The sequence below is a fragment of the Macaca fascicularis genome, chromosome 3 (genome assembly GCF_037993035.2).
Source record: "Macaca fascicularis isolate 582-1 chromosome 3, T2T-MFA8v1.1".
Classification (NCBI taxonomy): domain Eukaryota; kingdom Metazoa; phylum Chordata; class Mammalia; order Primates; family Cercopithecidae; genus Macaca; species Macaca fascicularis.
The window spans coordinates 198,725,678-198,747,495 of NC_088377.1; the positions used below are offsets into that span (position 1 = coordinate 198,725,678).

Sequence of the window (21,818 nt, forward strand, 5' to 3'; positions counted from 1 at the left end):
AAATCCAGAAAATTAGCCGGGCGTGGTGGCGCATGCCTGTAATCCCAGCTGCTCGGGAGGCTGAGGCAGGAGAATTGCTTGAACCTGGGAGGTGGAGGTTGCAGTGAACTGAGATCGCACCACCGCACTCTAGCCTGGGGGACAGAGTGAGACTCTGTCTCAAAAAAAAAAAACAAACACCCCAGCGCACAGATGAGGTGGAAACCGGCCCTTACGAGGCGGAACGCACACTTGAGGTGTAAACTCCTGCAGCCTTCGCAGGAAACAGTGAAGCCCCGAGAGGAAAACCTCGTCCACTCGTCCTGGCTCTGCTGGCAAAACCCAAACAGGGCCAGACGTGCGCTCAGTGCTGAGGGCCTGGCGTCCGGCCTTCCTGGGGACTGAGGAAGGCAGTGCAGTAAATCGCCTTGCAGGCGGGTTGGGGGGGTGTTTTAAAAACAAGATTAGTCCTTCTCAACTGCTCAGATCCCAGAATCTGCTGCTGAGATTGTGGCGAGGGAGGCAGGTGGTTCGACAGGTTTAGAGGTGACTGTTGTGCCCTCTACCCTGCTCGCTTGACCTCAGGGCGTCCCAGGAGCTGGCCAGGCTTCCTCAGCAGGGACACAACAGAGCCTGGAGCGCCTTCCAGACAAGCCAGGCCACACACAAGACAGTCTCTTGGCAAAGCTGCCAGAGCCCCGTCTTCACACGGTCTGGCTGCCAGGTCAACTCGTGTCACAGGCGGGTCCTCCCGTCACTGAGAGGGAGAGACCCTGACCCCAGGAGGAGGAGGGAGCTAGTGTCCATGGAGCCTGGCAGGTGCCTGGTCAGCAGGTAGGTATCTGCTTCTAAGGTGAGGAGGGGTGCTGGGGTCTACCCAACCCCTGTGCCCAGCGGCCCCATCCCCCTAGGGCGTGTTCAGGAGTGGAGACAGAGCCCACGGCTGCCTATGCCAGCATCTGCTGAGGGGGTGGGGAGGGAGCCCGGGCCCTGGGTGTGCTCGGCAGCTGCTGAGATGATGGTAAGAGGGAGTGCGGCACCTGTCATCGTCACCTTTGTGATGTCCCAAGCAATGGGGAGCCCTGCGGGGGGTGGGGAAGGCAGTGAGGTGGTGGTGGGTGGGAGGCAGGGGGCTGTGGACGGTGCGGCAGGGACTGCAGTTGTGGGACTGAGGTGGGGAGTCCTGGGGGTGTCAGGACCACAATGGGACCTCCTGGCCACCCCACTGCCAGCCCCAGGGCCACCCTGTACACCATTCACCTTTGTCGGGCACGAAGGGCTGCAGAACCCACTTTCCGTAAGTAAATACATTTAAACATTCAGAAACATTCACACCCTAACCCTAACCTGGGGGTCCCATGTGCCTTCCCTCATGTGGGTTGCACAGCTGGAGACAGGATCGGAACCAGGACATGGCGCCGTCACCTGGGAGAGCGCTCTGCTCTTTTGTTCAGAGGCCTGGGAAAGCGGGACCATGACGTGAATAACCACACCTGAGGTAAACACATTTGCTTTTGTTTTTGTTTGTTTGTTTTTTTGAGATGGAGTCTCACTCTGTCACTTAGGCGGGAGAGCCGTGGCACCATTATCACACCTCAGAAAATTGGTAATTCCCCCACGCTGGCTACTTGTCAGTCCATTTTCAGAAACTATTTAGTTGTATTCTTTTCTTTTTTGAGGGAGAGTCTCGCTTTGGCACCCAGGCTGGAGTGCAGTGGTTCAATCATAGCACACAGTACCCTGACCTCCTGGGCTCAAGCAATCCTCCCACCTCAGCCTCCCAAGTCGCTGCGGCTACAGATGTGCCACCATGCCTGGCTAATTTTTACATTTTCTATAGAGACAGGATTTCACCATATCGTCCAGGCTGGTCTCAAACTCCTGGGCTCAAGCAATCTGCCTGCCTCAGCCTCCCAAAGTATTGAGATTGCAGGTGTGAGCCACTGTGCCTGGCCTGTCATTTTTTTGTTTTTGTTTTTTTGCAGGAGACTGGAGTTTTATTGTTATACAAATCAGTCTCCCTGGCCTGTGATTTTTTAAAATTTGACTTCAGTCAAGACTACACACTGCATTTAGTTGTCATGTGTATTAAGTCTTTGTATGCTTTTACCTTTTATTATGAAAAATCTTAATGTCCAAATTGTGTGTTTGGAACAGGTAACTGTAGGAATGAACCCCTCTCCCCCACCCAGAGGTGCACAGTGCCTGCCCCTCTTGTGTATCTGCACCCCCTCCCCATCATGTTTTTTTGTTTTTGTTTTGAGACAGAGTCTTGCTCTGTTTCCCAGGCTGGAGTGCACTGGTGTGATCTGACTCACTGTAACCTCTGCCTCGCGGGTTCAAGGGATTCTCCTGCCTCAGCCTCCGGAGTAGCTGGGATTACAGGTGCCCGCCACCACGCCCAGCTAATTTTTGTATCTTTAGTAGAGACAGGAGTTTCACCATACTGGCCAGGCTGGTCTCGGACTCCTGACCTCAAGTGATCCACCTGCCTCGGCCTCCCAAAGTGCTGGGATGACAGGCGTGAGTCACTGCGCCTGGCTCCCATCCTGTTTTGAAGTCAGTCCTGGGCTATGCATGACTTCATCTGTCAATATCTGACCTGCCTTTCCTCCAAGCTTCTTGGCTGGAATTCTTCGGTAAAGATGGATTTTCCCTTATCCACTGCTTGGGTCCCAGAAGTACAGTTTCTGCTTCAAAAGTCCCCGCACATTCTTGTTTTTCTCGAGTCCCAGCGTCTAGAGCGACCGGCTGGCTCCCTGGCTCCTCCGAGGACCCCGAGGTGACCAGCGGCTTTGTCTAGTTCCATCGTGAGCCCACAAGCGGTGATTGCACTTGTGGCGTTCCACGGTTGGGGCCATTGCCTTTGGAAGCTCGGATGGCTGCGTCTTGGGGCGATAGACAGACTCCTCGGTGCCTGCAGTTTGTGCTGGCCTCAGGGCCTCGGCTGCTCCGGGTCCTGCCTGGAGATGCCCGAGGCTGCCTCTGTGGACAGAGGGAGAGAGTATTTTTTAAAGAGAAAATTCATATTAGGATATATAATATAAAGGATTTGTGTTAATATTTCCAGTTCAAATTTAGGATTACAGGGTTTTCACTATTTGGATTTTATATCAGATTTTTTCTTTTACTCTGAGAATTTAAATTCTTTTTTTTTTTTTGAAATGGACTTGCTCTGTCACCCAGGCTGGAGTGCAGTGGCATGATCTCGGCTCACTGCAGCCTCCAACTCTCAGGTTCTAGTGATTCTCCTGCCTCAGCCTCCTGAGTAGCTGGGATTACAAGTGCCTACCACCATTTTTGTATTTGTAATACAGATGGGATTTTACCATATCGGCCAGGCTGGTCTCAAACTCCTGGTCTTAGGTGATCCACCTGCCTCAGCCTCCCACAGTGTTGGAATTACAGGCATGAGCCCACCACGTCCAGCCAGATTTTTAGTTTTTTTTTTTTTTTTTTTGAGACGGAGTCTTGCTCTGTTGCCCAGGCTGGAGTGCAGTGGCGCGATCTCGGCTCACTGCAAGCTCCACCTCCTGGGTTCATGCCATTCTCCTGCCTCAGCCTCCCAAGTAGAGCTGGGACTATAGGCGCCCGCCACCACGCTCGGCTAATTTTTTTGTATTTTTTAATAGAGCCGGTTTCACTGTGTTAGCCAGGATGGGCTTGATCTCCTGACCTCGTGATCCACCTGCCTCGGCATCCTAAAGTGCTGGGATTACAGGCGTGAGCCACTGCGCCCAGCCAATTTTTAGTTCTTAATACATAACATAGTTACTTGATATATAGAAAATAATATAATTTAAAAACGAAAAAAAAAATAAAAAAAATTCAGAGCTCTTCAATCCTTTTTCTTTCTTTCTTTCTTTTTTTTTTTTTTTTTTTTGAGACAGTCTTGCTCTGTCGCCCAGGCTAAAGTAGAGTGGTGCAATCTTGGCTCACTGCAACCTCTGCCTCCTGGTTCAAGCAATTCTCCTGTCTTAGCCTCCTGAGAAGCTGGGATTACAGGCGTGCACCACCATGCCCAGCTAATTTTTGTATTTTCAGTAGAGACGGAGTTTTGCCATGTTGGCCAGGCTGGTCTCGAACTCTTGACCTCAGGTGATAAACGCGCCTCGGCCTCCCAGTGCTGGGATTACAGGGGTGAGCCTCCGCACCCGACCCCATGGTTTTTCTTAGGCCATGACACTGGGATGTGTAAATCTTGAGAAAATCCCTCTTGGTGTGGCTAAGTCAACAACTCGGTAGACCCTTAGCTTCATTTATTTCCTTTTACTTTCAGCGTCTAGGATTTAAAAAATGTTTGCTGTGAACGTGTTCATGGTTCCAAAGCAAAATTCACAAACAAGGCGCCGTCAGGGGAGTCTGGCTTCCGTGCCTGCCCCTCCCCCCAGCGGGCTTTCATTTCCATTTGTTTTTTAGCTTCCATTTCAATACATTAAACATAAACAAAAATTACTTTTATTTATAATTTAATTAGATAATATTTAAATAAGCACGAAGCAATCCTTCACTCCTGCCTTTGCTTTTCCTTCCTGGGCGTCTGGAGGGCTGTGCGCCTCACCGGCCGAGCTGCCGCGTTCTGGACCTGCCCCTGCCCTCCACGAGCTGCTCACCTGGATCCTCTGCCTCCTGCGATCTGAGAGGCATCGGGCCTAGAGGCCAGAGGACCTGCAGTCACACATCTCGGCCCAGCACAACCCGTGCGTGGGGCAGGAGATGCGGGTCCCTCCTCTGGTGTGGCGGGAGCCCAGTGTGCGCCTGGTGGTCCTGCTGGAGATGCTGAGTGCGGTCACCATAGAGGTGCTGGGGCCGTGCTCCTCCAGGGTGCGGAGGGTCTCTCGCCTCTGTGCTGGCCCTTCCACTCTCCAAGACTGGTAGCCTCATCTCCCACTGCCTTGCTGTCCAGTGGCATCTGGGGCCTGGAGTACCATTCGTGAGTGGCTGCAGAACGCCGGCCTCCTCATCCTGTTACTCATCCTGCCTTTATCAGCTTGCTGTCTTCCCAAAAGAAGCTTTCCCGAGTCGAGCACGGTGGCTCATGCCTGTCATCCCAGCACTTTGGGTGGCTGAGGCAGGAGGATCCCTTGAGCCCAGGAGTTCCAGACCAGCCTGGGCAACTGGGTGAGACCCTGTCTCTACAAAAAAAAACATAAAAAAGTTAGCTGGGTAACTCCCAGCTCCCTACCCACACTCATCCTCTCCACATGCCTGTAGCCCCAGCTACTCGGAGGCTGAGGTGGGAGGATCGAGTACACCCAGCCTGACCACGACACTGTGCTCTAGCCTGGGCAACAGAGTGAGACCCTATCTAAAATAAAAAAAAAGTATTCCCTTATTGACTGGACATTGGGTTATACTGAAATGCACCTTCTACCCCATATCAAAAGTATTAATTAACTGGAGTGCACTGAGGGCCAAGCCCCAAGAGAAAGCCACGCCACCAGGGAGCAGTCGAAGGAGTAGGTCACGGTCTGCTCGGAGAAGAGGCACTCACTTTATTAACTTTAAGTATTTTATTTCTAAATGTTGGGAGTAAAATCAACATACAGGGAACACATGATCATTGGTAGAAAAACCAGAAATGCAGATATGAAAACATAAATGATCCTTACCACCTGGAGACCTTGTCTTGGTAAACACACACCAGTCTGTGCCTTTGCCCAACTAGATGCTGGGAAAGACTTCACATCAGGAAACAGAGACCTCCATGAATATTTTTGTGGCACAGAATTCCTTTGTATTGAGATGAATTGATCACAGCCAAGTGCCATTCTTTTTTTTTTTTTTTTTTGAGACGGAGTCTCGCTCTGCCGCCCAGGCTGGAGTGCAGTGGCCGGATCTCAGCTCACTGCAAGCTCCGCCTCCCGGGTTCACGCCATTCTCCTGCCTCAGCCTCCCGAGTAGTTGGGACTACAGGCGCCCGCCACCGCGCCTGGCTAGTTTTTTGTATTTTTTAGTAGAGACGGGGTTTCACCGTGTTAGCCAGGATGGTCTCGATCTCCTGACCTCGTGATCCACCCGTCTCGGCCTCCCAAAGTGCTGGGATTACAGGCTTGAGCCACCGCGCCCGGCCCCAAGTGCCATTCTTACTCCTGCAGGCTGACTTCCTGTGGCTGACTTCCTGTGGGCTGACTTCCTGTGGCTGAAATCCTATTTATGTTTTTGCTGCTTCTGGGGAGATTCTTGTTCCTATAGGGTCCCTTCCTGGACTTGTCTGTTATCTTTGGGGCAGATTCCCAGAAGTGGGATGGCCATGTCAAAGGTCAGATGAGCGCTCATCCCTGCAAGCTCCTCCCCACCCACACTCATCCTCCCCACAATCCCTCATCCCCATCAGTGCTCCTCTCCAGGAAGTCCCCCTCACCCACACTCATCCTCCCCACGACCCCTCATCCCCAGCAGTGCTCCTCCCCACGAGGGCCTCTCCACCACACTCATCCTCTCCAGGAGGTCCTCCCCACCCACATCCTCCCCACGAGGTTCTCCCCACCCACAGTAGTCCTCCCCACAAACTCTCATCCCCAGCAGTGCTCCTCCCTACGAGGTCCTCTCTACCCACACTCATCCTCTCCACGAGCCCTTATCCCCAGCAGTGCTCCTTCCCACGAGGTCCTCCCCCCCACACTGGTCCTCCCCACGAACTCTCATCCCCAGCTGTCTTCCTCCCCATGATCTCTCATCCCCATGGGCTCCTCCCTGCGAGCTCCTCCCCACGCACTCCTCCCCCTGCCTGCCCTGGTCCTTAGGAGGGGCCCTGCCCTCCGTCCCTCGAACTTCCGCGCTCTGCAGGGGGTCGGTCAGGGGTAGCTTCACTGCGGCCCACACTGGCTGTGGACAGAGCAGGGTGCCTGGAAGGCGTCCCTAGATTCATATTTTAGAGGTTTCTGACAGTTTTTTTTATTTGGCAAAGCAGCTTTCTATTGCATCTGGAACTCTCCCAGGCATGCCCTTTGGTTGCACCGAGGAAGGAAGGGCCACAGCCATGGCTCTTGGCAAGTGAGGTGTGGACGTGGCCTGGCGCCGGCAGGAGGCCTCAGCCGTGTGGGTGCTGCGTCACTGTGCGGGGGCCCTGTACGTCCTGATGAGGCCACTCCCGCGGCTGCAGGGCTCTTGGGCATCTCAGAGGGTGAGGGCACCAAGGGGCTGGGCTCCAGACGCTGTCCTGGCATGCAGGCGTGGGGAGAGTTGGGGTGGGTGAGCACCTGTGGGATTCTGGGATGTTATTAGGGGATGGGAGCACCCCAGGAAAGATGAACTTCCCGAGTTTGGGTGCCTTGGGTCACTCATCGCTGGGGTTTGAGTGTTCCCGGTGAGGTGCTGCTGTTCTGTGCCCAGGCCAGGGGGCGCTGACGCCCCGGGGACTCCTCAAGAGCAGGCCCTTGCGGTCCCTGGGCGGTCCTGAGTTTCTCCCCGTGCTGACTTTGTTTCTTCTCAGGAGAGGACAGAGCGGGGTGCCGCATGTAAGGTGTGGCCGCTGGATGACACAGGAGGAGCCCTGCTTCGGGGCGCTGCCACTGTCACTGCTGTGCTGCGTAGGGGCCAGAACCCCCAGCCAGGGGAGGTGCAGCCCAGCCTGCTGTTCAGCTGGGCAGGAAGTGGGCAGGGGCCAGGGCTGCCTCCCAGAGCTGGGCAGGTGGTGCCTGGTTTACAAAACCCAAATTCAGGGAGAAAAGAGACCTGACCTGCAGCTTCAGATCCACACCTAGGCCGGGAGAGGCGGCTCATGCTTGTCATCCCAACACTGCGGGAGGATCCCCTGAGACCAGGAGTTCGAGGCTGCGGTGAGTCGCACCCAGGCCACTGCACTCCAGCGTGGGAGACACCATGAGCCTTGTCTTTAAAACAAACAAACAAACAAGTAAGATCCCCACTGATGCCTGTTCTCCACTTCTCTCCACAATGCTGCCTCCTAATGAGGTGGGTATCTGGGTCCACCCCAGAAACCCTGAGGCTGGAGGCAGAGGGGAGTGTCAGCAACCCTGGTGCCTTTCATCCTGGAGGGTGGAGGGAAGAGCATGGGGTAGGAGGGGCAGGTGGGTGCACGAGGGGACCCCAGGTCAACAGTCTGTCCTGAGACCCTGCCCTGAGCTGGGGGAGGGTGCACCTGGGTTCCACCCTTACCTGAGCGCCCTGAGCTCAGGCTCCACCCACGCAGGGGCAGTGCTCACCCAGACAGCCCAGGAACCTCTCTGCCCTAGACTGGCCCAAGCACCTGCTGGTCCTGAGCAGGGGGAGGCGATGAAGGGCAGTAGGCTTTGCAGAGAAGAGGGGCGAAGGCCACTCCTGTTGCCTGTGAAGTAAACTCGAGCATGGAGCCCCCTGTGAGCCTAGAGGGCCCTGGCTGACTGGCGCGTGGGTCTGAGGCAGCCCAGTTAGTACTGTGTCCACCTCTGCTGTGGGGTCCAGCTTGCTTCTCCTCTAGGCCTCCCTCGAGGGTGCTGCAGGGAGAGCCTGGCTGGCAGGTGACTTCCGGACACCCAGACCTGCAGAGCCCCGGCCCCTCCACCCGCTTGCTTGGGAGCAGCACGTGGCGTCTGCCACTCTCCTGCCTCTGCCCTCTCCCTGGGAGGTGCCCGCTCCATGTTCCAAGCCACTGTGCTTCTCCCTGCGCTCACATGGATCAGGCAGGAAGCAGAGGCAGAGGACAGAGGGCTCCCTGCTCTCAGGCCCCGCCTGGGTGTACCGTCCGGAGCAGAGGGCTCCCCCGTCTGGGCCCTGCCTGGGTGCAGTGTCCCGGGGCAGAGGACTCACTCCTGTTGGGCTCACCCGGGTACAGTGTCCTGGGGCCTATCCACGGACGCTGTGGGGCCAGGGCTTCCCAGGGCTGCTCCCCTCTGGTGGACAGAGATAGGGGGCGTGGGCGGAGCCCGGGTGAGGGTAGGTCGGGCTGGGTGAGTGCTGGCTCACTTTCCCCCTTCTTTTTCATAGTAATACTTTTTTCCTTCTTATTTTGGGGAACATATAGGCTATGATGAGGCTCAACTCAGCCGGATGTTTGTGCTCCCATGCTCACAGCGGCACTGGCCGCAGCAGCTGGGGAGGGAGTGGATCCCGCGTGCAGTCGGCGAGACGGACGTGCTCCCTGCGCAGTGGGGCTGCGTTCAGTTCTCCGAGGACGGGCTCTGACGCACTGCCTGTGGACCAGCCCTGTGGGCACTAGGCAGGTGAGACCCGCCGGTCAGGAAAGGATGGGTGCTCTGTCCTTGCACTCACAGGGAGTCCCACGGCCGCCAGATTCCTTGAGGCAGAAAGTAGAATGGGGGATGCCAGGGGCTGGGGAGGGGCTGGGGAGTTGGTTTACTGGGGACAGAGTTTCAGTTTAGGGAATGGGAAGTTCTGGAGATGGATGATGGTGACGGACACCAAGCAGCTCTTCATGCCGCAGAACTAACTGTGCACTTAGGAATGGGAGAAATGGTACATTTCCCGTCACGTGTATTTTACCACAGTACAAAATTATTAAAAAATAAAAAGATGAGGCTTAGCCGAGAGTTGTGTAACTAACAGCCCCCAGACAGAGCAATGGATGACAGAATCGAGAGTGCAGGGACAGGCTCCCGTTACCTCCTTCGCGGGTGGGAGCCCGGTGCCCATCTGGCTGCCCACGGCCCGCTCCTCCATGCAGCTCCCCTGGGCATGACCTCCGCCGCATCAGGGTTCCTTCACCTCCGGGTTCTCCTGACCAAGAACGTTGGGGCCGCAGGCAACGGTCAAGGTTGGCCCGAGAGGAGGAGGCGGGTGGTGGGGACAAACCTCTCTGTAGGGAAGAGGTCCAGGAGCTGCCTTGGGACCCGGCAACCCCCTCCCAGCTGGCGGTGAGCAGGGACAGGGAGGCCAGGTCCGTCACCTGGAGCAGATGGACACGGCCCAAGGATGTGGCTGGGGAAGGAGGGAGAGCGAGGTGGGGCACCTGGCTGGCAATGAGGACCAGCCTTCATCCCTCAGGGCCCATCAAGGGCAGAGCTTCCTAGATGTCGTGGGAAGGATGGTGGCACGTCCTGGACCCCGTAAGGGCAGCACAGGTCCCAGGAGTCTGGCACTGAACTGGGCAGTGCCCCGCCAGAAGTCGAGCTGGGGCACAGTCTTGGAAGCAACTGTGTGGGTTCCCCTCTGTCAGGCTCCGAGGCTGTGACTGGACGAGCTCTCGGGGGCCCTCTTGCCTTCACGTTTGCGCTGGCTTCCATGACTGGTGCCTGGCGTCCAGGTCGCACAGTGGCAGATGGGGGGTTGGGGTGGCCGTGAGATCCCTGGGCCCCTGCCACCCTCGTTCCCGGGCCTGGCAGGGACGTGTCTCCCTGGGGCTCACACAGTCATGCAGGCACTTGTTGGGGGCTCACACAGGATGGGGGTGCAGAGCTGGCCAGCGCGGTGCTCTAGGGCTCCCCGTGACTCGTGGGCACTGGGCCGCCTCACTGCACATCTCGAGCTTGCTGATGGGGGTCTCCGGGAGAACGCACCACTTCCTCCGGCCTGCCTCCTCCCTGCAAAAGGCCAAATCTTGCCTTGTGCGGCTTTTGAGTAAAAAACTATCATAATGGAGGATTTTAAGAGGTGTTTTGACCCAGATTCAAACCTGCAGTGGAAAACAAATTTTTTTTTTTTTTGACAGTCTCGTTCTGTTGCCCAGGCTGGAGTGCAGTTATGTGATCTCAGCTCGCTGCAATCTCCGCCTCCCAGGTTCAAACGATTCTTACGTCTCAGCCTCCTGAGTAGCTGGGACTACAGGCGTGCATCACCACGCCCGACAAATTTTTTATTTTAGTAGAGACGGGGTTTCACCATGTTGGCCAGCTGGTCTTGAACTCCTGACCTCAAGTGATCCACCTGCCTTGGCCTCCTAAAGTGCTGGGATTACAGGTGTGAGCCACAGTGCCCGGCCAGAAAACACACCTTTAAAAAATCGAGTCATCCTTTTCCTCTAGAGGAGCCACCATGTGTGGTGCAGTTTGCTGTAGGGACCCACCTGGGTGGACCTGTCCCGGATCTCCGTCAGGGTCTGGCCGTGAACTACCTGGCATCTTTGCTGAGGCCTGGGGTGCCCTGACTGGCTCCCTGCCAGGGAAGGGGGCCTGGGGACCCCCAGGGGCTGCTGAGGTGAGGGGGGCCAGGACCCGGCTGGGCAGAGTGAGTGGTCAGGGTCCATCCCGGGCACAGATGCGTGGGTGTTCACATCAGGGGCTATGGACGGGTGTCCCCAGCAGAGGGAGGAGGGACAAAGGGGCCATTCCAGAACCGTGGGCTCAGCACAGCGGGCATAGGGCTGGAGGGGCCCTGTGAGGGGAGCTGTGAGGGGCGGGCGGCTGTGCTGGGGACTGACCTGCAGTTGAGGAGGGAGGAGGGGCAAAGCACTGTGCCACCCAGGGCAGGAGAGGGCCCAGGCACCCAGCAGCCTCTATGACACAGGATGGCCTGGGAGCCGCGTGAGAGCCTTGTGGGAGCTGTGACCCGCACGGAGTCAGGGCCAGGCTCCTGCACCCCTGGGGAGTGGGTGCCCAGTGGGGCTGTGGTGCTGGGGTGGGCTATCCTGGGAGGACGGTGTTGGTGGCGGTGGCTGGGAGTGAGGGCTGGTGGGGCTCCCTCTCTGCACCTCTGCGGTCTCTGTGAGGTGCCGGCTCCACTGAAGCCCGTAGCCTTCTCCTTGGTGAAGGCAGCTCACACCAGTTGTGTGAGGCAGGGCTGCACCTGCTGGGCCCCCAAAGGCAAGGCTGGGACGTCTCAATGGGGTCTGGTGGCCAGGTCTTCTCCAAGTTCCTTGGGCCAGAGTCTGCTGGGGAGACCTGAACTATTCCTACTGTCCTGGGCCTTGTGGGGACGCAATGTGGGGATGCTTCCCTCTCTGCCCATGGGGTCCACCCGGGGAGCCCAGCCTGTGTTTCAGGCTTCCCCCAGTCCCAACGTGGGCCTGGTGCATGTGTCACCGAGGGAGCCTGTGGGCGATCTCACCTCCAGTCCACAGAGGGAAACGCCTCGGACCCTGCGGGTGAGGCTCTGCCCCCGGGACCCCTCTGGAGGGACCTGGATTGCCGGGGCCTGAAGTGGCCGCGGCTGGCGGGGACCAGGTTCCCTGGGTGCTCTCTGCACCTGGGAGGGACATCCCAGGACATCCCCAAGTCTCACTGGGAGATCTGCCCACAGGGATGACAATACTGGTGATTGTGAGGCGTGCAGTCTTCCAGAGCTCATGGAGTAATTCTGGGGTGCTGATCAAGGTCTAGCTTGTGTGAGAGCTGGGGGCCACGACGAGGGGCACGGCACACCCCATAACAACAGCAGAGGCATGGCCGTCAGTGCTGGGACAGGGAGTTCTGTTTGCTGTCAGGGCCCAGAGACGTCCAAACCCTTTGGGAAGAGCTCACAGCTCCCAGGGTCTCCTCAGGCTCATGGAACCACAGGCCCAGTTTCCAGATGACCAGCAGAAGCTGCCCTTCCTTAGGCTTTTTCTGGGTTCGCTGCCATTGGCCCCGTAAAGGAGGGGCCTCTGTTTCATTTGAGGATGCTGAGCAGGGTGAGCTTCTAAGCATCTGGGCTCATGGATCCTGCAGCCCAGGCTGCTTGGCACGTCGTGGCCAGAGCTTAAATTGTGGCTGACTCAGCCCTGTTCTCAGCTTAGTTAAAACTTCATGCAGCTGCCAACTCAACAGGCTGCTTATGTGATACTACAGTGAATTAGACAGTGCGAGGGGAGGACCACATGCTGAAGACGCTCAGCTTGGACCTTCCCAGGATGGATGTGGCTGGCCTGCTGCCAGCTTCCTGGGGGTGCATGGCTGGGCGGAGGCACCGTGGGTAGTGGACCAGGCTTCTCCAGCTCCCAGGACCTCCCCTCGGGGAGGACCGAGCCTTAGGGTCCAAGTTTTGGGAGTGGGGGCAACCCCTGTCCCACACAGTGATCATAGCAAATACGGACGGTGGACCTGCTGTGTAGCTTGGGGAGCTTGTACCGGGTAGAGGAAGCTGACTAAACATGCTCATGTTGTCTCGGACCCCTCATGGGACTCCCCTAGAAAATCATATTCCTGTTTGGCCTGGTTATACACAAACAGACCTGGCCTAAGGGCAGTGTGTAAATATAATGTTTGGTCATTTGTTCATTCACCTGTCCATCCATCCATCCATCCATCCATCCATCCATCCATCCATCCATCCACCCACCCACCCACCCATCCTCCCATCCACCCATCCTCCCATCCACCCATCCATCCACCCATCCATCCACCCACCCATCCACCCACCCACCCATCCTCCCATCCACCCATCTATCCATCCATCCATCCATCCGTCCGTCCGTCCATCCATCCCTCCCTCCCTCCCTCCCTCCATCCATCCATCCATCCATCCATCCATCCATCCATCCATTTGTCCCTCTGTCTGTCCATCAGTTCGTCCATCCATCTATCTGCCTGTCCATCTGTCTGTTCATCCATCTGTTCATCCATCCACCCATTCATCCACCCACCCACCCGTCCACCCATCCATCCATTCATCCATCCATCCATTTACATCTATCCATCCACCCACCCATCCATCCACCAACCCATCCATCCATCCATCCATCCACCCTCCCACCCACCCATCCACCCATCCATTTGTCTATCTGTTTGTCCATCAGTTCATCCATCTATCCACCTGTCCATCTGTCTGTTCATCCATCTGTCCATCCATCTACCCATCCATCCACTCACCCACCCATCCACTAATCCTCCCATCCATTTGTCCATCTGTTCATCCATCCATCTATTCACTTGTCCATCTGTCTGTTCATTCATCGTCCATCCAACCACCCCCCCACCCACCTGTCTATCAGTTCATACATCCATCTATCCACCTGTCCATCTGTCTGTTCATCCATCTGTCCATCCATACATGCATCCATCCACCCACCCACCCATCCACCCACTCACCCATACACCCATCCATCCACCCACTCCCCAATCCACCCATCCATCCACCCACTCACCCATCAACCTATCCATCCACTTATCCATCCATCTGTCCATCTGTCTATCCATTTGTTCATCTGTTCCTCCATCCTTCCATCCATCTGTTCATCTGTCTGCCCATCTGCCTGTCTATCCCATTCATTCATTGATGTGTCCAGTACATGCTGGAATGCTGGGGACAGAGAGCTCTATACATTGTCATCCTGCCCTGAAGAGGGGAAAGGCAGAATCAATCACCTCCAACCCACCCTTGTCAGCCCTCCACAGGCCAGTGGAGGGGAGGACTACATGCTGAACATGTTCAGCTTGGACCTTCCCAGGATGGAAGGAAGGATCAGGGAGCTTCCTGAGTGGGTGTCGGCGGGTGGAGGTGGGCAGGCTGTCTGGACGAGAGTGGCCTGAGACCGGTGTGGGCCTGTGGGTTGGAGGTGAATATGTGGGAGGGAGAATTCTGCATGCATCAGGAAGAGGCGAAGCTGGCCTGGACGTGAATGGGCGGCTTCTTCCCCACACCTCACCCCTTGTGCTGCCTGTGGAGTAAGCCACGGTGGCCAGCGATGGGCTTGCCCTAGGACCATTGTCCATGCCGAATGGTGGCAGCCACGCCCTGGGAGCGCCCCCTCCTGCTGTGGCATAAACGCAGCCAATGGACAGAGAGAGCTGGTCCCCAGAACTCGGCTAAGTGTGACAGAGCTCAAGCCTGGGGGCAGTGAGGCTGCTGCACGGCCCACAGGACTCTGTCTTGAAGCAAGACTGTTGCCATGACCGACTTCAGGTGCCTACATACCGAGGTGTTCCTGTAGCACAGACGCCCCGGGAAGGATGCCTGTCACACTCCCCAGTGGTCACAAGTTTCCCAAGAGAGTCAGACACGGCCAGCTGCACATGTCCCACCTTAAACATGTGTGCACAAGACCCCGGAGCAGGTGCGAGCGCCACTGTCGTGCGGCCACTGGAGACATGGCTTCCTTTCCCAAGTCCCTGTGAAGTGTTTGTCTGAGGAGCTGGGTCTGTCAGCCTCTCTCTTCGACCTCTCAGCTCTCTTGGCCTTTGGGGTGGGTCTGCATAGACCTGCCCACCACGGGACAGAGGCCTTCCCACAAGGAAGGGGCAGCTGCTGTGGGACTGCCAACGTCTGTCTTTCTTGCCACATGGAGGGTCACCTGTCACCCAAGATCACCTACACCTGATGGGTCACCTGTCACCCGACAAGATTACCTGTCACTGATGGGCCACCTGTCACCTGAGGTCACCTGTCACCTGATGGGATCACCTGTTCCCTTTCGGCCCTCTTTGGCTCCAAGAGGCCGTGGGACCTCAGGTGTGCATCTGCCCTGGAGTGGTTTTGTTGTGGTTGGGACATAGCTGTGTCCATTTCTTCTTGTCCCTCATCCCCCTGGGACCAGGCCTTGGGAAGCAGACAGCTCTGAACCCCCAGAGCCATGAGCCAGTGCAAAGTCGGGAGAGAGCAGCCCATGAATCTCCAAAGGGCAGACCATGACCCGCTGAGCTCCCAGCGCTCCCTGCATCTTGGTGATTCCTGCTACTGGCTGCTCCATCCTCTCCAGGGCGGGCTGGCCTCGTTGTCACCTGTCAGGCACAGCAGATATCCATGGCAGGTGTGAGGTGAGGAGAGAAAACAGGACCCCACAACCCTGAGCCCTCGAAGAGGCTGCTGGCGGGACAGGGCTGCTCTGCAGAGAAGCTCTGAGGTCAGAGCTGTCCGAGTTTGCAGGGACAGGTCCTTGGGCCAAGGATCTCACTTTCAGTCAGCCACATATGCGTCTTGCAGCCCATCACCCACACAGAGAGTGCGAATGGCCCAGTCCGGCCTGCCTGCCTCATTCAACTGTACACTCCAGCAACATGGACACCCACACCCTCCAGCCCCCCTGAGATCCCCAAGTCCTGTGCAGGAGAATGGTGGTCCCTGAAGACATGTCCACCTGCTGACCCTTGGAACCCGTGAGCATGCCTGCCCGGGAGGCCATCTTTGCAGATGTAACAAGTTAAGGCCTGGAGAGGAGGTCATCCGGGACTGAGAATGCCAGCGAAACCCAACGACAGCCGTCCTTAGAGGAGAAGGGGGAGGGAGACTTGAGACCCAGATGGGGAGGACACGTGGAGACGGAGGCAGAGATGGGAGGAGTGTGGCCACAAGCCCAGGGACGCCTAGAACTGCCAGAAGCTGGGAGAGGCAGGAAGGAGTGTCCATCCTGAGCCTCGTGACGGAGCCGGCCCCGCCCACACCTTCCTCCACTTGGGCTCTGTCCTGGCGGTGCAAGGAGCCCCTGGGCACGTGGGCGCCCCGCTTTAGAAATTCAGTTTAGAAGGTGCGCCTGTTCATCAGTACCCAGGCATCCCAACTTTTAAAACCCCAAATCAAATATTTTATGAAAAAATTTCATATGTATGGGTAGCTTCGTGGGAACTTTTATTTATTCACGTGAGACTCCAAATGCTTCATGCAGAAGAACAGCGACAAACAGATTGCAGGGCGGAGATGGCATTTTACAGTGCAATATTTTCAGTGGCCACAGGAGGGCGCGTCTATAAAAGAAAACAGGACTGTGCGCAAGAGACCCACTCCACTCCCACCCGAGGCACGCACACACACGCATGCACACACACGCACACTCACACACGCACACACACACGCACACATGCACATACACACAGTCATCCACCCACATAGGCACACACAGACACGTACACAGACATGAAGTAACCCACCCACACATGTACACTCGCATGCACACACGCACACACACATGCAGTCACCCACCTTCACGTGCACACTCACACATGCCCGCACACACACGCACACACATGCACGCATGCACACCCACACGCACACCCACACACATGCACACTCACATACACACACACACATTCATGCACACATGCACATACATGCAGTCACCCACCCACATGTGCACTCACACATGCATACATACGCATGCACACACACATGCACACACATGAAGTCACCCACCCACACATGCACCCCCAAACCCCCATATCCCCATGGCCACCTAGTGGCATTAATTAGTCTTATTTTAATTATGTTCAGTTTAATCAAGGCTAAAATCGACTTGAAGGGTGAGGGGCCTGAGTGCTTACGTGGTCCCATCGGTGGAATAAAATAATTAGTTTTAAGGCAGAGTGGGGAGTTTTTCTTGTTCAACAGTTAACATTCAGTCTCACAACCTTCTAAATGACATATCAAAGACTTCGCAAGTACACAATTTTAAATGATAAAATCAGGTTGTACCAAAAGTTCAAGGTCACTTTCTTCCCCCAACACTCCCATGCCAAAAACATTTCTACTCAAATAACATTTGACAAATGGTAATTTGCGTTCTTCTGGGCTTATAGACAGCAATAAAATCTACTGTTAATATTTTTAGCACTTTCTGGCTAAAATAATCCCATAACCCACTGAACCATGCAGCACCCCCATAAGTGGTGGTAGAAGGAAAGGTCAGGGCCACCAAACCTATTGCACAGCTGCTGAAGTCAGCCAGCCTGGTGGCTGGGGAGCGAACGGGAGGCACTTGACGACATCTGTCTGGGAGTTGTTTTTTGAAGCTTTTGTCAGAACATGCAGCCATTTCCTTAATCCAGACTTTTGTGATCAGCAGTTTCTCCAAGGTGGGTTGAATGGCCTCATAAGTAAAGTTGGCGTGGAGAGACTGGAAGACGTGGCTTTTACCCAGACCGATGACCGCTCTGTGGTGCCAAAGGGTGTGGCGTCCCGACTCCAGGGTCCTTTGCTTCCTATCCACTTGTTACCAAAATCAGGTAAAAACTTACTGAGGCAAAGAAGAAATAAAAAGAGAAAATACAAAAGTCAAAGCCAAAACTGTCCCAAGCATAATAATATTTGTGAGCGAAGCCCTCAGCCCCTCCTGTGGTGCCCTCGATTCCTGTTAAAGGGCAGGAGCAGCAGCAGAAGCTGCTGTGAGCTCCAGGTCTCCACCTCATCCCCAACAACTATGCTCCCAAACCAGACAGCAGCAGCTGAAAACCGCAGAGCACCCAGCACTGTCGCCAGCCAATCCAGGGAGATAGATCGTGCTGGTATAGACGGGTTTCAGTGTGGATGCAAATGAGCTCATGTATGTGACTCCTCTTAGCTTTAAGCCTTTTACCAGAGGGTGTATTGTTGGGGTTATAGCAACGTAAAGGGTCTCCAGCATCATTACATGTGGTAAAAATGATGCTTCATCCAGGAGGGGAGGACTCCCCAAGATCCTACTCCCCGTCGAGCCTCCCATGCCCACCTCTTGGTGTCTGAGGGTGAGGCATGCAGGTGGCCAGACCGTTACAGTTTGCCCGAGCATCTAGATTTAGGAATTCTGTTGGATTTAGGAGCATCTAGATTGAGGAGAAAAGAGCACAGTCTATAAAGAAACTCATCATTCCTGCTTTCACGTGCTCCTCAGTCTTAAAATCTTTTAATTTTGATTAAAAATAAAGCGAAAATGGCCGGGCGCGGTGGCTCACGCCTGTAATCCCAGCACTTTGGGAGGCCGAGGCGGGCGGATCACGAGGTCAGGAGATCGAGACCATCCTGGCTAACACGGTGAAACCCCGTCTCTACTAAAAATACAAAAAATTAGCCGGGCGAGGTGGCGGGCGCCTGTAGTCCCAGCTACTGGGAGGCTGAGGCAGGAGAATGGCGTGAACCCGGGAGGCGGAGCTTGCAGTGAGCTGAGATCGCACCACTGTACTCCAGCCTGGGAGACAAAGTGAGACTCCTTCTCAAAAAAAAAAAAATAAATAAAAAAAAAAATAAAAAAAATAAAGCGAAAAATTTTAAAAAAATTAGCTGCCTTGACAAAGTCTTAGCTCAAGTACCAAGCATCTTGGGAGAATATAAATATAAATATTCAGCCAGTCAAATATATTTCATAAAGAACGAGGTGATTGTAGACTGGGCGCAGTGGCTCACATCTGTAATTCCAGCACTTTGGGAGGCTGAGGTGGGTGGATCACCTGAGGTCAGGAGTTCGAGACCAGCCTGGCCAACATGGTGAAACCCTGTCTCCACTAAAAATACAAAAATTAGCCAGGCGTGGTGGCGTGTGCCTGTAATGCCAGCTACTCAGGAGGCTGAGGCAGGAGAATCACTTGAACCTGGGAGGTGGAGGGTGCAGTAAGCTGAGATCACACCATTGTACTCCATCCTAGGCAACAAAGCAAGACTCCATCTCAAAAAAAAAAAAAAAAAAAAAAAAACCCACACCAAAAAAAAAAAAAAAAAGAACAAGGCAACCAATTCCATTTCAGATTAAGCAGCTGCCTTAGATCCCTGGGATTTTGTTTTTATATGCAATCTCTACAGTTTATGTATTTTCGTATGTAACGTCTATGATCAGATCAGATGGCAGGCTCCGTCCCAATGCCAGCCACTTGCCTGCTATGCATTTCCTCTGTCTGCCCTATAGATCTGCCAGTGACATTATAATCTCTTCAGCATGGGTTATATTTATCACAGCCGTTTAGACAGAGTTAGAATTAATTAGGGAATGTCGCAAATGTCAGATCATTAAATGAAACGGTAAAAAGTAAATTGTGGTTTTTGGCAAGCAAGTGTTTCATAAAATAAGCTCCCTTGATGAAAAAGTAATTACTCTAAAATATATACTTTTATTACCACTTTTAGGGACACAGATTAGCAATCTTAAGTTTTAAATTTGATATGAATGGCAATGAATTCTATCTGCCACAATACAGCATGGCATTTGATGTCTAAAATATTCCTAAAGGGTGATTTAATAGTCAATTAAAATACAGCATTGCTAAGTAAGGGCCTGTGTGTGTGTGTGTGTGTGTGTGTGTGTGTGTATTTAATGCAAGTCAGTTGTTCTTTGAATTTTAAAAGTCCTTACAAAGACGTTGGTATGATACATAATGGGAGAGACATTGAAAACTGAAGCTATAAAATACAGGAACCTTTGCAAAGAATGACAGAATTGGCGTGAGGTGGCCCGGGATGGTTAGCATTGAGCGGCCCCCCACGGATCGCCTTCCTTGGTCTCTGGCTATCAGTGGTGACCGGTGATGAAACCGTTACCAACAGTTTCAGAAATTTCCCATACTCATTCCTGTCTCCTTCCTACAGTTGATTCTAACGGCACAGAAATGATTTCTGTTTCCACAAGTTCATGCTGCTCATGTCAAGTGGCTGTGACAGAGCCTGGTGGGGCACTTGCAATTCTTGTTTTTCAGTTGTTTATGGTTGAAAACACGTCTTTTTCAGCATGGAAGGAATTTCTATAGAAGGCATAAGAAATGTGTGTTCAGAAAAGGATCTAATTTTGAAGACTTGAGCAAATAACACTCACATGTTTGATGGCACAAGAGATTTAATTTAAATAGCTTTAACCTGACTGGGTGAACTGGCTCATGACTGTAATTCCAACTGCTTTGGGAGACCGAGGTGGGTGGATCACCTGAGTTCAGAAGTTCAAGCCCAGCTTGGGCAACATGGCAAAACCCTCTCTACAAAAAACACAAAAATTAGCTGGGGGTGGTGGTGCATGCCTGTAATCCCAGCTGCTCGGGAGGCTGAGGTGAAGACATTGTCTGAGCCAGGAGGTGGAGGCCGCAGTGAGCTGAGATGGTGCCACTGCACTCCAGTCTGGGCAACAGAGTGAAAGTCTGCTGCCTCCTTCCCGAGAAAAGCTTTAATCTAATCAACAGTGAGGTTGGGTTTTCTAAGACATTGCCTAAAACATGAAGTTCCAAAAATGTTCTGGACGACAATGGGGTGGTGGCTTCTGCCTGAGGGGCCACACTTGCACAGAAGAGGGGACGGTGTCTGGAGCGTGCAGATGAACCAAGCCAGTGCTTCATGGTCACGGCCCCCATGGCTCACTGTGCACACACACACACACACACGCACATGCTGTGTGCACATGCACGCACGTCCAGGACCACGGGCTCTTCCTGGGACAGGATCAGGAAGCAACTCTGGCCCCAGGCAGCCCCTAGGATGTTACCCCCACCCTTTAGTGACTCCACCCGAGTCATCCAGCCTGACTGAGTCTTATTTAACTTTACAGACCGTTTCCTGAGAAAGCCTCCATCTAGGAAGGTGGTCATGGAGCCCTTTCTCTCATTGTGTCCTGAGTCCTCCTTTGCCCACCACACAGTCTGGCCCCACCTTCCCCTCCCCTTTTCTCCCCTCCCCATCCTTCCCCTCCTCTCCCCTCTCCTTTCTTCCCCTCCCCTCCCTTCCCCTCTCCTCACAAGCCATGCTGGCTTCACAGCTCAGTCACAGCTGTGAGGGGTGGTGGGGGGTGACTCCAGGGAATGGCTGGAGGGAAAGGAGCATGTATTTTGGACTAGACGTGATGTGAGAGCCATGTGTCCAGCCCTTGCTGGAGGCTGGTCTGAGCTGCCTTTCTGCCCTGGGCAGGGCATGGCCTTTCCCAGATGGGGTTGTTGTAGGAATCCCACTGGTCTAGTGTTTGGGTTTGAATTTTGTCTCCAAAAATAAGGATTGAGTCCAACCCAGGTCCCACAAGGGCTGCCCTGTTTGGGAGGAGGGTCTTTGCAGATGGATTTGGGCTCAGATGAGGTCATCCTGGAGTCAGGGGGCCCCAACCACTGCCTCATGTCCTTGGATGGAGGCCATGTGACAGAGGCAGAGAGTGGAGTGAGGTGTCTGCCGGTGAGGCATGCAGGGAGGGTCGTGAGGTGAGGAGAGGTCCCCGAGAGCCTCCCACACCTTGGAGGGGCGTGGCCTCATGGACGCCTTGGCCTCAGGTGCCAGCTTCTGTGAGATGCACCCTCTGTTGTTTTAAGCCCCCGGTTTGTTAGAATGCTCCCAGGCCCCACACACTCGTTGAGCAGCTGTTAGCCGAGCTCCTGTTGTTGGGGGCCCAG

General features: G+C 54.6%; 1 protein-coding gene across 1 annotated transcript; it reads left to right on the forward strand.

Annotated features, from left to right (window-relative positions):
* The first annotated feature begins 1,113 nt into the window (after window positions 1–1,113).
* Window positions 1,114–16,856, forward strand: LOC141409968 (uncharacterized). Its single transcript, XM_074036486.1, has 2 exons — window positions 1,114–7,760; window positions 8,945–16,856. Exon 2 carries the CDS (start codon window positions 13,052–13,054, stop codon window positions 14,066–14,068), a length of 1,017 nt encoding a protein of 338 aa, XP_073892587.1. The 5' UTR covers window positions 1,114–7,760; window positions 8,945–13,051; the 3' UTR covers window positions 14,069–16,856.
* Window positions 16,857–21,818: the final 4,962 nt, after the last annotated feature.

Coding starts and splice junctions, on each gene's coding strand:
- LOC141409968 (XM_074036486.1), top strand. CDS start 13,052: ATGTTTGGTCATTTGTTCATTCACCTGTCCATCCATCCATCCATCCAT.